Source organism: Pygocentrus nattereri, chromosome 18 (genome assembly GCF_015220715.1).
Source record: "Pygocentrus nattereri isolate fPygNat1 chromosome 18, fPygNat1.pri, whole genome shotgun sequence".
NCBI classification, from domain to species: domain Eukaryota; kingdom Metazoa; phylum Chordata; class Actinopteri; order Characiformes; family Serrasalmidae; genus Pygocentrus; species Pygocentrus nattereri.
Window position 1 is genome coordinate 6,649,481 of NC_051228.1, and position 16,641 is coordinate 6,666,121.

General features: G+C 44.0%; 1 protein-coding gene across 1 annotated transcript; it reads right to left on the bottom strand.

Annotated features, from left to right (window-relative positions):
* Window positions 1-1,899: 1,899 nt before the first annotated feature.
* On the bottom strand, window positions 1,900-15,068 carry phf12a (PHD finger protein 12a). Its single transcript, XM_017721477.2, has 15 exons — window positions 15,003-15,068; window positions 14,011-14,192; window positions 11,254-11,326; window positions 10,179-10,596; window positions 9,755-9,875; window positions 8,974-9,106; window positions 8,649-8,813; window positions 8,424-8,567; window positions 5,770-6,475; window positions 5,576-5,680; window positions 5,089-5,241; window positions 4,902-5,000; window positions 4,723-4,805; window positions 3,609-3,747; window positions 1,900-3,167 (listed from the first exon to the last, which is right to left on the bottom strand). The coding sequence occupies exons 1-15, from the start codon at window positions 15,066-15,068 to the stop codon at window positions 2,779-2,781; spliced, it is 2,976 nt and encodes a 991-aa protein (XP_017576966.1). The 3' UTR covers window positions 1,900-2,778.
* Window positions 15,069-16,641: the final 1,573 nt, after the last annotated feature.

A 16,641-nucleotide genomic window follows, 5' to 3' on the forward strand; every position in this document is an offset into this window, starting at 1 on the left:
GACCTACAGTAGTCCAATTTCCACCGGCACCCTGCTGGTCAACAGCACCGGAGGCGGTCGTTGTCACCCCGGGCTTCAACCGATCTGGCACAAGTTTTACGCTGGATGCCCTTCCTGACGCAACCCTCACCATTTATCCGGGCTTGGGACCGGCACCAGAAGTACACAAAGTACACCCCTAATGGCTGGTTTATTTTACCATCATCAACATTACTTATAAAAGCTTAATGGCGTGTGGGGTCACTGGTGGTTTTGGACAGTAACTAAATGGGCTATATTCGTGCTGTAGACATGGACTGGTTCCTGTCTGTGAGTCTGTAAGTTTCTCTGCAGTGAACCATTTCGCTCTGAATAACTTTTTACGTCTTAAGAACTGAATTCTTATTCCGAAAGTTCGAATAATTGGTGGAATTCCCCTTTAAGTGGTAAACATTCATTCTGACTGGTTTGATGTGAAATGCTCCATTCTAGAGAAACTTACCGACTCAGTGGTGGTGATAGGAACCAGACGTCTTAAAGCAACACTACATAAGAGTGAGGGTGGAGCATTTCTCTGGTGAAAATACGTAATTGCAGAATCATGGGAACGAGATCCTAATGCATCAGAAGAGCTGAAATGGATCTGTAACCAAGCTGGGCTTGGTAATCCTCTTCGGAGTTGTTTGTGAGTCTTTAAACCAACCAACGCAATGCATTATGGGTATCCCATATCTGCTAAGGCAGAGCCAGTTTATGAGACTGGCCCCTTCCTATTTTTCCCATTATATCAAAAACAGGACTACTAAAGCAGCAGAACGTGCCTGCAAGCGAGTCCTCAACGAATGGGAGGGGAGTAACTGGAGCTCGACGGGTTTTGGGCAGCAGGACACTAACATTACTGCTACTGAGTGCTGATTGGCTGGCGAGCAGAGCAGCTCATTGGCTGTTTGTGCTCACACAGGTCACAAATGTACTTGAGGCGCTTGAGTCCAGAAGCTCTTAAAAACAGCGGTGTTAAAATTTTATATATTTTTTAATATTAAAAATAAGCTTTTATAAACTGATTGTCCTCCATCTTCACCCATTCATTTTGGACTCTCTTGTGAGCGCCCTCTAGCGATTAGAGTGGTAGTTCTACTCTACAAGTTTGCTGGGTAGGTACATTGATTGTACACTACTTATTAAGGTGCACTGTGGGATTGTTTAAGTGCACTAGCTCTTATGCAGTGTTTTCAAACACCACTAAATAACGGTGAACCCCAAAACAGCGCACTGTTTGGTGAACAGGGCAGTTTCGGACACAGCTGTAAAACACTGAATCTGACCATCTTTTTCAGCCTCTGTGTGCGACGTTAACGCGTAAAGATGCATGACGGGGTCTGAAAAACTCATCAAATCCATCTGGTACCTCTGATTTCTGAGTGTTTAATTCAGGCTTTACAGACTCACCAATTTAGTGTGTTCTTTTTTCTCAACATACTCAGTTAAGCTACGTCTTTCAGCTTTAACAAAAATATTACACAGGGCTGCTTTAGTGTTCATCACCCCTGAAAGCTGCCTCACAAAAATATTAGTTACTAATATGCTGCCTCGTTCCTGAGACGATCTTTTATAATAATTTGGAGATGAGGCTTTGGCCCAAAATGTACTTTTCAGACACATTCATGGCGTTTTCATTATTTTACCATTAGCAACAAAACTCTGAAGACACACGTAGGTTCCCTGGTCATTTTGGATAGTAAAAGTGCACATTGTGACCCCCGGTTCCCATCACCACCACTGTAAAGAGACTGTAGAGCGTGATATAAAACATCTAACCACTAAAATAGCCTGAATAAGCTTTGTTTATATCGCTATGATTGAGTGATGCAGAAAATGGGTAAAAATGAACTCTCCCTTGAAGTAAAAAAATGCCATAGATCGTGTTTCTAAAGCATGTTATTTAAAATCTTTAGATATTTACATTGTTTGACAGACAAGAAACTGGTCAAAATCGTAATTACAGAGTACATGAAACTGTTCTGATGAAATCTCTTTGAAACAGACATATACATAATGACTACAGTATTGAAGGGGGGGAAAAAAAGGACTTAACACTTTCATAGCTACAGAACATCAACCAAATGAAGCACTGTACAAATATAAAAGCCAGAACGGTATATGTACACGGAATCCAGTGCTTCCCTCATCACTGGTTTTTACACAATGGATTCCTTTCATGTAGGTTTTGGTGTGTGGATATTTCCATATTCACACAGATACATGGATACAGGTACATAGACATATATACAACGTGTAAGCATATCCACATGTGTTGAGCGCACATCTGAATATAGAGAGGCTACTGTGAAGGTAGCGAAATGGAACACCAGAACATTACTATACTTCCAAATACAGTACATTAAATAAAAATGAGTAAATAAAAGTTTCCGTTTTTTATGAAAAAAAAAAGAAAAAAAAAGCATGTTTATATAAAAACTATCGTTACTGGCACAAAATAGAACATGTTCTCATTTCTTTACAAGTGGAAACTTCTCGGCTGCTCATTGGTTCTGAGAATATCAAGGACGCCCAATCCCTTTTAAAAATGCATTTACTTCTGCATTTACACACAAAGAAAGTTTCTATGTGCAACTTGCCCACAAAATCAGAGCCTCTGAAAGAGAGGGAAAGGGAAAAAATACTTCACCTCATGCAAATGTATGAACAATTAAATAATTACAAAAGAAGCGGATATTTTTACAAGTCCGAGCTCCGAGGCTGGTTGGTTGAAAGTCGCGGGTGGCGCCGACCTAAGGGCTAAGGAACCGGGTTGTGGTGCAGCACTGGCACTTGGTGGATCTGAGGGTTGGGCTTGGCCAGCGGCTCCCCCTGCTGGCTGGGACTGGGCGCAGGGCTGCAGGCGATGGCGCTGGCACCCTCTTCCTCTTTGGGCTGCTTGCTGGCGAACTCGGTGATGCTGAAGACGAACTGCAGGCAGCCCAGCTTGATGTAGCTGCCGTGGTGCAGGAGCGCCGTGCCCTCCCAGCCGGCCCCGCTGCCCCCGATCAGGCTGGAGCCGCTGGCCTTGCAGCTACAGGGCGTGACGGGTGGCTCCTCGGCCTGGCTGCTCATCACACCCCTGTCAGGCAGGACGGCTCCCTCGGCAGCCGCTTCCTGCTCTTCCTGCTTCCTCTTCTTGCAGCGGCCTAAAAACAAATACAGCATTCCACAACGATTGAGTGCACGTGACGGAGTCGCTGAGTTTCATGATCATTTATTTCGCTTTTTATTTATGCTTTTCAATTAAACATAATTGAAATACTACATGGTAGTGCAGGGGGATGCATCTCAAAATCTGGTCTTAAAATAGAGTGAGCTGTTAAGACTCTTTGAAGTAGCGACCAATTCAGGAGATCCAAGAAACATCTTGTTAATCATTATTTACATTACCAATTAGGGTCATTTGCTATTATGTCAGTTCTTTCTTTTATAGTGCAACGAAACAGTAAAAGCCATATTTCCCCCTAATGCTTCCTGCAGTGTACTGAAATCTGCTGGAATGGCCTCGTGTATGGCACAGCAGCATTCTCGCCTAACGCAGACAGGACAGCCGACTGGATGGGTAGTAAGGAGCATTCGGTACTTACGGATGATGTTCTGTACTTTAGACACGAGGCTGCTGGATGGGCTGGGCCCCGTCTTCTCAGAGAAGTCACAAGAGTACAGCACGTTGTCCACCGTTGTCCCATGTTCACTGTAGTTCAGCAACTCGTACTGCTTTGTATTCTGAAAGCACGGAAAGCCCTGTTATTAAAAGCCCATAAGCTGCCTGCCAGTACATCAACTGTTAATCTTAAAAGGCCCAGATCATGGAAAACCAAATTTTAATTGCCGTCTTGGATTAACTATATAAACACTTAGTTTCAAAACACTGGTCACGTCCACACAGTCCATATACGCAAACTAAGTAGCATAAACAGCCTGCTTTAAACTGAATTTTTGTGATGCTATTAAAAACATACTTGCATACATCTACATACATTCAGCTTACAGCAGTTTAGGTCCTACATTTATGCTAAAATTATAAGGAGTCTTGCAGCCTGGACTGACTTCTAAATGAGGCATAACATAGGACAGCCAATCAGAATACAGGGTATTTACATAAATCATAAGTCTTTTACAGAAGTCTTAAAGGCTCATAAATAAAAACTTGCTGTTCTACGAAATAATAAGAGTATGGAAATGAATTAGGACTTTTTTTTTTTAAGTGATGCTCACACTGCATTATTCAAGCCATTCACATGAAATGAATCACATTACCTAGAACCCTCTGATGTGAGGATCTACAGATGTGTCAATACAATATCTAACCTTAGTCTACTGATACAAGTCATTCAACAGCTGTTGTTCATTTGTCCTTAAAAGAGGCGAAATCTCAGCTGTCTGTTCTCTTGGTCTTGATAGCTTTTTCAAACAGAACTGTCAAAAATGTGAGAATTCTGAGAGAGAATTACATATTACAACTAATTTAACTTTAAAATGCCTGTAAAGTAATATTTAATACAAGTAATGTACATCTCTTACTATTAAAATAATGATTATTAATTATTTTTAAAGCCAATCCTACACATGATGTAGAAAACGTCATGATGTGTGTCAAAATAAACAACAGCTCCAAAAGAGCAGAAATATTTAAGACTTTCACATCTTTGTACAATCTCTGCAAGAAAATGAGAAGACAAAATGTTTAGAGTCAGTTACCTCATCATAAAAGATGCAAGCATGTTTTCCTGACACGTAATTGCAATGGCCATAATTTGTAAGGCACACATCCATGTCAGCACCTGCAAAAAAAATAAGGCAAGACTTGTCTGGTTACAAGAACTAAACATAACTTTATTATGCATATTAAGCAAGAGAACGCTAGAAGTGGGACCGACCAGTTCCAATGTAAAGGCTTCTGTAGCACATGTTGATTGCCGCTCCCTTCCCAGAGAGAGGATAAAACGTAGCTCTTGCCTGTACATCTTTGTTTTGTGCTGAACGAGAGAGAAATGTTGAGTTCCAAATTCATAAATGCCAACAAACAAACAAACGAACAAAAAAAACAGCAACAAACAGAGGAACCTTCAGTGTGCCGGTTGTCCTGTGCGAGGGAGGTCGTGGCAGGAGACGCCACACCGCTGAGTGAAGGAAGTGCTTTTGGCTCCAACAGCTGCTGGATCCGCTGCCATGCCAGGAGCTTGATGAACCTCTCGTCTAACGTGTTCAGTTCAATCTCTGCAAGAGGAACACAGGACTTATTTCAGATAAACAGGAGTCAGCAGAAAGAGGCCTAGCCATAATTAGCAGTCTCTGGCATAGACAACTCAATTAATAACCACATTAACATATTTAAATTTGATTACTTAGGTATGATAAAGAACTATAATCAAACAGAGGAACTATTTATACAGACAGTAAAAGTACTTCTTTTGCTAAGAAGTATGTACATATACTGAACTGAACATTGTAATCAATTACACTCCATTTAAGAATTAATGCAGATAGATCACCGCTGTCAGATCAATGCATTTTGACACCCAAATTCATAGCATTTCATTTTCAAGCTCACCTCCAGTCCCCTTCATCATGCTCTTCAAGCAGCTGGACAGGTCTCCCAGATTTAAGAGCTCTGACCCACTGCCTTGTGTTGCAGCAACTTCGCCAAGTTTTCCATCTGAGGAAGCAACAACAGTGATTAATAAATGCTCTCAACATTAACCACTGGTGATGAACGAGTCACTTTACTGCAATACTAAAACTCACCAGATGAGGGTGCTGGAGATGCCTGGCAGATGGCACCCGTATCTGGGACAGCTTGGGTCGGCGTGATGGCTCGCGTCCCAGAGGCAAGGGAGGACGGCAACCGTTTGGCCAGCACAGAGACCTGGCCCCCCTGTAAGCTTGGGGAAGTCCTTTGAGTGTGTGAGAGAGGGGGGCTAGGCTCAGATTTAACAGAGGGAAGGGGCTCTGTTGCAGCACAGGACTTTAAACTTGGGTCTTCGGTCTTAACAGGCATGGGACCAGCATGGTTGGACAGGTCCGGGCCCGATGGCGAAGGGGTAGGAGGAGTGCGAGAATGCGGTGCTTCAGGGCCCATGGGTTTAACTGGCCCTTGATGGAGGTCATCCTCCAGGACGCCTGAGCAGATCTGCCTGCCGTTGGCCTGGGTCAGCCTGTCTATAGGACCATTGGTGGTTCCACAGTTCTGACATGGACTGTCTGTGCAAGAGCTACACGCCCCGTGCTCACCACTGGCTCCTGTAGAGTTAAGGCTGAGGACGTCCGGCAGCTTGCCAGAGGCCACAGAGGCCGTGCTGCGGGAAGAAAGCACAGAGCCAGATTCCGCCGCCATACACGGCTTCACGTCCATTTTTTCTGTGTTTTCCGAGTCCCACTGCGAGGAGGACGTCTGCTTGGCAGACAGATGCTTCATGATGCTACACTGGAGCGAGATCACGTCCCTGAGCCACTGTGCAGATTAAAGGAAAACAGTAAAATTTAAATCAACACAAAACTGGATCAACAGTATGCAACTTATTGTACTGTATTTCTTGAAGGTGGTTCTTTTCCATCCTAGCACAGAAATTACTTAATTTGTTGGTCTAATTAAGTACAAATCAATACACCTAATTAAACAAGATATAGCTAGTTCCTTGTTCAAAGTACTATTCAGATAGGACTAGTTTTCCAGAGGTAGCTGGGTTAATGTGGGTCACTCCCTGATTTCAGTCCTGTCCAAATCTGAATGTAGCAATTTTACAGATTAAACACCTCTTTACATCAAGATTTTCGCAGCCCTTACTTACCATAAAACAACCTGTAGAGATAACCCTGCTTATGTTAATCCCCTGCACATCAACATGTCGGTAAATATTGCAACAAATCCTTGCATTTCTTTTCCTGAGGCAGAACAAGCATTTATTCTCTGCAGCTCAAATCAAGCTGAAGTGTATTCTGCCTCAAAACATTGAAATAGATAAAACGAGAAGGGGGGAAAAGACAGAGTTTCTGGGAAGATGTTGACAGCCGTTGTAAAGGCCTTTACACACCAAATCCAATAACTCGACAGTTAATCAACTTGAATACATGTATAACTGATATCACACCAAACATGACTTCTTGGACAGTTAAAACGCCACATTATTTTATTCGCTCTCTGTTCCATTTCTGCTCATTTGTGAACTCGCTGACCAATCACGGTCGTCTCTGGTGTTGGTATGATGACTACCAAGATGTTCAACTGGCTGAAACTGGAATGTTTCTGCAAACGCTAAAAGGATCAGAATCTCCAAAAGCAGCTCAAACATCAAATTAAGTTTCTGCTTTTGAACGTAGCTACGAAGCTCTGACGAAATGGCAGCAGCTCAATGTCACCATGTGCCCAATCTGTGAGGAGCAAACGATGTTGATTTACACTTAAACATTCAGCCCGTTTGTGTTTTGTCTTGTGTGAAGCTGTAACTCAGTCTTGGCTGCTTTTGGAGATGCACAGAGCCGAACTGCGAGTGAAAGAGATCATAAATTTTAAGACCCTGGAAAAAGTGGAGACACTTTGTTTTACTTTCACTTTTCCAAAGTTGAAAGCATCCTGCATGTTGCCTGTTGTGTCCAAGGTTTCTGGTTTTTAGTGGGGAAAATGGGCCAAATATTCAGAATTTACACGTTGTTTCTTGCCGTTGCGTCCGGTGTGTAATTTCCAAGCTAATCTCACTCACTTAAGCCAGCTGTTCGGGGCTTAAATAACCTGTTTGGTCATGTTTTCTACTTGCAGCTGAAAGTTTTCTGTATTGAACTTTTTTGGTGTGACACCAGTGCGTAATTTGAGTAGCCACTCATTTTATACCCAGCTTTCTTGCCTTGTGCAGCCAAGTCATTATTATTATTAACTTTTTATTTATATGACAAGTTTACTATGCTCAAGTATGCATTACAATCCTAGATCACATTAAAACATCAGGTACGCAATTAAAAACTAAGACCACCAGACATGTAGACGTTACACTCAAGGACAAAAAATATTGATAGCATAGTGAAAACAAATGTCTTTCAACAGAGATTTGATTGAGGATAGAGAGGAGGCATCCTGAATACACCTAAATTACTGTGTTAGAACTCGATGGGACATATAAATGGAAAGCTCTGCCAGGTAATCAGGAGCATGGCCGTGCAGAGATCTGCATGTAATCACAAGAATCTTGTATTGAACAGGGTATGCAAATGTAACCGTGAAGACTAACTGGGGCGATATGCTGATGCAAACAAACATTTTAATGTCACTTTACCAAACTTCTTTGCCCCACGTGCTCCAACTAACCCTTCCTGAGTTGAAGTGGTTGTGTTACAGCAGGAATGTGCAGAGCAGGACCAGCATTGCGAGCCACTCTAGATTCAAAGACGATCAGTTATGCTGTGCATACCTGGTGTTGCTCATCATCGCTGGCAAAGTGCTGGGACGGCGAGATCTCCGGAACACCTGAGCAGATCAGCTCGCCTTCCCGGATTCCGGCAGGCGCCATCATTACAGGCGGATTCTTGTACTGCGACTTGATGGCATCTGGAACCTAGAGGCAAGTCAACTTCCAGTTACAACTTGCAGTCTAATAGTGTTACCACACTTGTAACTTCATCTAGTGAGGTCTGACCTTCAGGGATTTCTTCATGTGCACGTGAGCTGCTCGTCGTGTCGGAGGGTGCTGGCGGTGTATTCGCTGCAAAAAGTCTACTTTGACAGCATGCTGGGATATGCGGTCTTGAAACTGGTCAAACAGCTGGCAGCGATTGCTCAGTGTGAGGCTTCTCTGGTTCAGCTATAATGAATGACAGACACATGAGGAACATAGAGGAATAATTAAAGCATGTTCTAAATCATTTGAATTACTATATTGTTAATAAAGCGCACTTAATAAAAAGTAAGCACGGCAACTGAGCAGAACTACACACTAGTAAACAGAATGAGGCACTGCTTACCACCAGGTGCTCAATGTGGTTGGGACACATCCATCTCCCCGTGGGCATGGCAGTGAGCGGTGGGTCCAGACAGTCCATGTGGAACAAAAGGGGGCAATAATCACACTGGATCAACGGAGCCAGTCTGCAGCTCCTGCAACAAAGCAAGTGCAATGGAGACCAAATGCTGCATTACATTCAAATAACACCTAAATGAATTCCAAACATCACCATGCAGACACAAGCATGCAAATGTCCTCTAAACTCAAATATTTAGGTCTCTTTGAATGACGATTCTTACTGGTCACTTGTCAAAACAACCCAATGAGGATAAAAAAACCTCTTAAATAGATGCATTTGTATTCAAGTGAGGGTCAATCCAACTTATCCCCTGTGGGCAAAGCCAACCATGGTATCCTAATGGGTTTTCGTGAAAAAAATCTAAATCTCCAGTTACTGGGGAATCTGCCTGGCAGTCACATAGTATGTGTTTTTGCTGTGTTTTAGGTTCTTTTCCAGACCATTATGGCTACTCTCGCCACAAGTCAATTGAGGCAATTTTACCCATTTTATCTTTTTTGCTGATTATTACTGAAGATGCTTCACTTGATTTCCCAGAAATTAATGCATACAATGCAAACAACACATTACATAATTTCCACCAACACATGCTGAGCGAACATCACTTGTACAATTTTTTTAGAACTTGATCAAAAGGAGACAGTAAATTTAAATGAAAAGGGAAAAACCGTCCTGTCTGTCCATAAGTACTGTTCTAAAGGAGAAGGAAACAATGCAGTACCTGCTGCAGGTGTAACACACTTTGACTGGCAGTGGGACCAGCCCATAGTGGTCCAGCTCATGCTGCGGCCGCTTCACATTCTTTCCCGTCATTTCCTCTTTCCTTCTCTTTTTGCTGGTTCCTGAGGAAGCCCATTAAAAAATGATCAGTGAGATACAACATGACAGGAGACCAGTGAACAGCAATGAAAACATAACATCTCCTCCTAGAGCTTCTACACAGGTTCCCAGACACATACTGCAAACCGTGTGAGTTTTCTGCAGCAACATACCATAACTACCCTAAACTGAAAGGGCTTTATTAATTTTATTGTGGCTGTATCGTCTACAAAAAATACAGATAATCAATATTAAATTATTAGGGACAGGTTCAGAACAGTGCTCAGAATGCTCATATCAGGTGATGGGGCTTCCACCAGCTGTACCTGGAAGTGCGGTAGTGCAGGTGAGGTCATTGGGTAGCTGGAACTGTGTGGGGTTCATCTGCATGGCAGCAGCAATCAGGAGATCGAAGGGCCTCTTGAGGGTGTTTAACGTGTTGGCGCTCTCAGGGTCTGAGCCCTGAGCCTCGTCCTCCACGTCCAGCATGTCCTCCTCCATGTCGTTCTGCTCGGAGAGCGTGGGTGTGTCTGTTGAAGAAGCGTTGGAGGTGGGAGTGGCCGGCCGGCTGCTGGGCCTCCTCTCCAGGAGTCGGACCTGGGCCACTGCTGCCCGCAGCCCTGTGCCCCCCACCGCCACAGTAGGATCGAGGCGGAGGGTCCCCAAGTCCAGCTCAGCTGCTGGGGATGGGGTCTGCTTAGCCAGCATGAGACCGTTGATTTGTTCTTTCTTCTGCTCTCGTTTCTGCCAAGGATTTATAGAACACAGTTTTAGTAAAAGTTGGTTACTTAAGTTTTTCTTTCTTTTTACTTGGCTTTCAAAGTGGGAATTTCACTGATAGTTCAAAAAGTCACTGAGATGTCAAGTCGTTCAGGCTGAAATGATGTGAAACGGTTCTTTGTAGAGAAACTTAGACATATTTCTTTAAAGGTGGTGACAAGAACCAGGGGTCACGATGTGTACAATGCAAATATAGCCATTTCATTTACTATTGAAAATTACCAGTGAATCTACGTCTGAGTCTTTACGTGTAATGCTGATAATACTGAAATAGTGGTACATTTAAAAGAAACAACAGTCTTACAACACCCTGCCCTTACCTTTCAAACAAGAAAGAATTTTTTAAAATATGTTTTATACCAAAACCTTCTCAGAACTACTGATAAACAATTTCTCAGGCAACATATTTGTAAATTCATGTTTCTTTCTGTGCTGTAACTTTTAAAAGCATTAAACTCTTCATCTTGTTCCTCACCACCACTGTGAACAACTCTGGCTCAGGGTTTTTCTAGAATGGATCATTTCACATCAAACCACTCTGAATAACTTCAGCTGATAATAAATTACAAGTTTTCAAAAATCAGAGGAATTCAGCTTTAAGCTCAAAACTTCAAGCCTCACCTTTTTACGAACTGTGCAGCGGTGGCACATCCAGTCACCAGGGGGCAGCATTTCCCTGCTAAGTGGTGGGTTACTGAGGGAAAATGAAAAACAAAGGAGGTAAAAAAAAAAATCTACACACCTTGCCCTTCAACCTATTCAGCGTCACAAATAAACAAACACAGGGGAGGATTATGTACAGCCATCGTAACGCTACCTGCTATTCGCTATATATGGATGAAAAGTCTCTAGACATTATAAACTGGACACTGATGCTCTTTGCCAACCCCAAAGACTCAGTCGCAAATAGTAACCGGTGAAGATTCAAAGACGTCAATCTTTTTAGGGCTACACTAGTTACTCTATTTCAAAGAAAGGCAAGCGCAGATTAGTGTGACCCTCTAATCCATATAAAATCAAGTTGGTCCAGTTTATATTCACCAACCTGGGTTTGGACAACAAATGCTTACCTTTGATCGGGAGCTTTGGTAAAGAGTGCTTTTACACAAAAACGATCCCTCACTTCCCATCCTTCCCAGGGTAAATAAATACTCTTTGTAAATGCTTTGTGTATGCAGGAAGACCAGGGTGCTCTCCAAGAAAGGGGTCTCTGTTTCCAAATCCTCAGCTCGTATCCAGCATGCCAACCACACACGTTTCCAACACTCATCTAAGCCCGAAAGCTTTCATTTTTGTGGTATAGGACACTGAATGTAGCAATCAGTGGGAAGGAATCAGGGGGCCCCACTATCACTTACAGATTGAACCTAATCTTTATGCTGTCTTTCTACTTGGAATCAGCACACTGGCTTGAAACCTAAGATGAAAAGGTGGAGAAACCAATTTCCCTTCATGTGCGGTTTCCATCTCCTCTATAGTTGACTTACTCATTTTCTTAGCTCTCTTTTCAAAGTGCTTGACACGAAATGGCGGATGATATGGCAACAAGTCACAATACTCAAAAATACTTCCATGATACATAAAAAAGGGTTTTCGATATTTTGTTCCTGGGGTTTGATAAACCGTAACAGACAAAATGCACTGACAAATAAATAAATAAATAAATAAAATGATGTTTATTGAAAGTTTCACACATTGTGCTGCACTAAAACCAGTTAAACAGAAATGATGTTATGCCCCACCTATGATGAAACATGCAGTCGGTCAGTTTTCTTAAAGAACTGCCCACATCCACGATATCCAGAAAAGCACCTCTAAAACAAAAAGCCTTGATTCTCAAATCAATTCTACAGCTGCACCAACGCAAAATTAGCGTGACGCTTTTTTCTGAAGGTCATCAGTTCCATCTACACTGGATATTTGAAAGTGGGGATGCCCAGGAGCTGAGCTTGATGAAAGGCAGGTGAGGCCGTAGGCGGTTTTGAGTCCATCTGGGCACTGGGCCAAGGGCCTTAGAGCACAATGCATGCTGGAGAGGTTCAATGCTGAAGCTCATATGGCTTCATTTAAGCATTCTCCATACTGCATTTAAGGCAGAAGCATGGATAAACAATACACAAATACAGAAAGGATGAAACAGAATCCTCTGGCAAACGACTCATCGTATTAGCTGCGGAAACAAACTGGAGCCCAACTGCACATGGACATCCTCTTCACTAAGACTAAAAACTGCTTTGAAAGTCTGTTTGCTGCTTTCTTAAGAGAGTTTGGCTGCATTTCTAATAAGTTAATTATGGCAGAGAAACCACAAATCACACAGAAGGCCCTGTTTCTTTGTCCGCCTATTATACTGTCAGACTGGTATTTCTATAAGGCACGCTACAGCCAGAACATTCGGCTGCCTGGCACACAGGATCATTTAGACCGTCCAGATACCCCAGTCCGGAGCCTATAGGTCTTTAAATGGAGACAAATTCACAGTATTTACTAATAAGAGAAAGCCTGCTCATTAGAATAAATCATTTGTCTTATTTCTGCCATGGGTTGGGTTCAAACTGCATTAATGGGGTAAAAATGACCAACATCAACATCTAACCCGTTCTGAAATAATGACTTGCTCCTTCCTTTACATTTTGCATATATTTACCATCGTTACCCAAATAAGGATCCTGTCTCCAAAACAAATAAACCAACTCCACACTGATTACACATGGTCAAACATTCGACTGTGTGTTTAACAAGCAAAGACAACCGATAAACAGGTGAGCGACAGTTCAAAGGCAGCTGTTTCAAACATAACTGCCAAACGAAACAATGGCAAGTGGTAATGAAGACTCAGTTATACTATGTCCAAACTGATCTAGCCAGCTGGTTACAGCGCACCCACTGCTGACACAGGTGTTCACCTGTGTACAGCTTGTAAACTCACAGTATTACCTGAGCCTTAAGTCCCCAAGGTCAAGCTTTGGCTTGAGGGGTAAGAAGCCCCGCGCCACTTACTGTGGCTGTGGATCAGTGGAACTCAGTTCTCTCAAGTGCTGGAGCTCCAGCCAATAACTTTTACGATTCAACACTAACCACCCAATGTCCGCAGCTAACGTGCTGGTGGCTGAACGCAACCAAATCCTCACCGCAACATTGCAACACCCACTGTGAAGCCTAACCAGAAAAGTAGAGGGTGCTACTGCAGCTAAAACGACCCTTGATCTCGGTGGAAGTGTAGGATGAGCAAGTGTCTACAAACTTTTAGGCACATAACCTACAGCGTAGTTTCACTCAATAGTAGAGGCTGTTACTGCAGCACAAAGGTCCCCTTAGATTTTAAGGGCTGCGCTGAATGAGCAGGTGTCTACAAACTTTTGGACAGAGCGTACATACCAGCACTGCAAGTGGAAGGCAGCAGGGCAGTGATCACAGCAGAGGAGATCCCCTCCTTCCCGGCAACTGTCGCAAGTGTCGTGGTTTGTCGCCCGGCCCGATCTCCTGGTGCTCCTGTCCAGCTTTCGGCTTCTTTTCTCCGCATCTTCGGACTTGGGTGGTGCGAGCAAAGTCTGTATTTGCTGGAAGGCAGAAGAATTCCGTGGTTACAGCGGTCTTTGTGCACGGCTTAGCCATAGGATTCCCACCACCTCTCCTGCAAGAGGCGCAAGCTTGCAAACCAGCCCTGGATGAGCGAGTTTAGATTAAAAAAAAAAACCCGCTCCGGCCATAAACAAAGCTGTTTACCGCTTTTGCGTGAACCGCGAAGAGGGCCGAGCAGCAGAAACATCTGACTACTTTGATATCTGAGAGCGAACCATCACGCTAGCTGGGGGAAAAATTAAAAAAATAAAACCATATTATGGCGTCCACCCTCCTTGGATTTGAGTCGAGACGTGTCAGCCATTGTTGGGCCCACAAACACAAGCTAGCAGGTTAGCACGGATGATAACATTAGCTTTGCTCGGACAATAACATTCATGCTTTCTATACATGGCACTTGGTTTAGAGCGCGGGGTCGGTGCTGCTTTAAAAAACATGCAAGGAAATAAAAAAACAACACCGCTAAGCGACGATATTAACACCCCAAAAAAGCGGTAAGCTATGCGGGTGAAGGCTAAGCTACGTAGCCGTAGTTCGCCAGCTTCTTGTTCGAATTATCCCATTCCACCTTAAACGGGCAGCAGTTACGTTCGGGCGACTCAGTCGACTGAGTCGCCCGAACGTAACTGCTGCCCGTTTAAGGTGGAACGGGAAAACTCGAACAAGAAGCCAGCTTCAGCCTCGTAGCCGCTGTGCTTAGCATCTGCAGCAGCCGGTCAACCGCTGCACTGGACAAAACTGAGATGGCAAAACTCATTTTTATGCAGTGTTCAGGTGCCTTTGCTTACCTCCATCAGGCCACCGGTGGTGTCCAGGTCGTAGACGATTGTCGGAGTCTCCATTTTATCCCACATTCAAACAAGTCTGGGTTAGCGAGCGCTCGGATGTGGCTAGGCTAGGCTAAGCTAAGTCAAGCCAGCCAGCTCAGTCAAAAATAACACAAAGCTAAAGCTTTGCTCCGTTAACCTTCGCGAAACAAAACAACGTCCAGATGCTTATATCCAAAGTTACATCCAAAGAAACACGTCCGAGCTGCACACCATCCTTCATTCAGTCTGTTTTAATCGCAAGTCTCTTCTTACTCGCTTCAATGCCAATGTTGTGCTAGCTAGCGGACCGTTTAGCCCAGCTAGGTTAACGTTAGTTTTTATTCAAGTCCCACTGCAACAAAACCAGCCGCGGATTTTCCGAAATGGGTATTTCCAAGCAAGCAGGTGTAGAGAAAGAGAAGAAAACAGTGTCACGCAGCAGAAGAAGAAGGTCTGGAGAAAGATATCCTGCAGCCGCGGGCCTAACTGAGGCCTTTTAGCCAGCGCGCTGCCCGCTCCTCCTCCTCTGACCGCGACCAGCAAAGATGCGGGATAAAGGCGCCGGACTGGCCGCTTCCATCGCTGCGAGAACACCAAACAGCCACCGCCGGGAGCAAGAAAACAGACAGAGGCTTTAAGCGGAGTAGGCCAGGAGGACGAGAGCAGCGGAGATAACGGCCGAGATCATTGTTGTCATGTGCGAAAGCGAACCCGACGACAACGGCGACATCCTCCACACACCAGCGACGTCCGAATCGCGAACGAATCGTTCTTCGGAACCGATTCTTTTTCAAACACGAGTCGGACCTGTAGCGTCTGGGCCGTGTTTACAGGGGTGAAAGGGGAATTCCACCAAACTTTATGAATAATTCCTTCCTTGAGTTGCCAAACGATTCGTTTTAATTGCTGGTTGATGTGGAACGGTTCACTGAAGAGACATTTATTTGTTTTTTTATGATTTTATTTGCTATCCCAGTGAACCAAAAGGCGCCTTCTGGGCTTTTATATGTAATGGCGAAAGTGGTTCAATGGTCGTAAATCTGAAAAAATCATTTTTCCTCGGGGACTAATTCGCCTCACAACGCCTTGCGTGTACCCCTCCGCCATAAATGGATTAAAACAAATGGTTTAAAATATACACTTAGCCAAAACGTTAGCACAAAATGACTGAAGCAGTGCCTCAGAGATTAGACAGCATATTTATAACAATTTCATGTTGTGATTACTTTGCACAAAGATCCTGCATGCTATGCTCTGCATGTGCGCTATTTGTAAATGCATTGGTTTTATATGCGGAGATTTGCGCGCGTTGTTCAGGTGCGCTCCGTGTAGTAGCGAAAAGAGAAATGAATCGTTGACGTTCGGTTCACTGAATCGGAAAGTTCGAGCGAGTCGGTTCCTCGAACCGAATCGACCTCCCCATCTCCGCTCCTCTCGGTTTGGCGCAAAACTTGCGTGGATCCGCCTTTCTGCGCACGCGCCATGCCGGCCGCCTCGGAGCCATCTTGGAGGAGCTGTGCTGCTCGTCGTGTTTCGGAGGCATTTTCTGAGCCCGTCTGTCTCCGCGGCAGCGTCGCTGTTCCCCGGGTTTAAAGCGCAGAACGCAGGCGTGTTTTAA

Coding starts and splice junctions, on each gene's coding strand:
- phf12a (XM_017721477.2), bottom strand. CDS start 15,068: ATGTGGGATAAAATGGAGACTCCGACAATCGTCTACGACCTGGACACC. Junction 10,597..11,253: donor GCTGCACAGTTCGTAAAAAG/GTGAGGCTTGAA, acceptor AATCCTTGGCAG/AAACGAGAGCAGAAGAAAGA. Junction 3,748..4,722: donor CTTGCATCTTTTATGATGAG/GTAACTGACTCT, acceptor CCGTGCTTTCAG/AATACAAAGCAGTACGAGTT.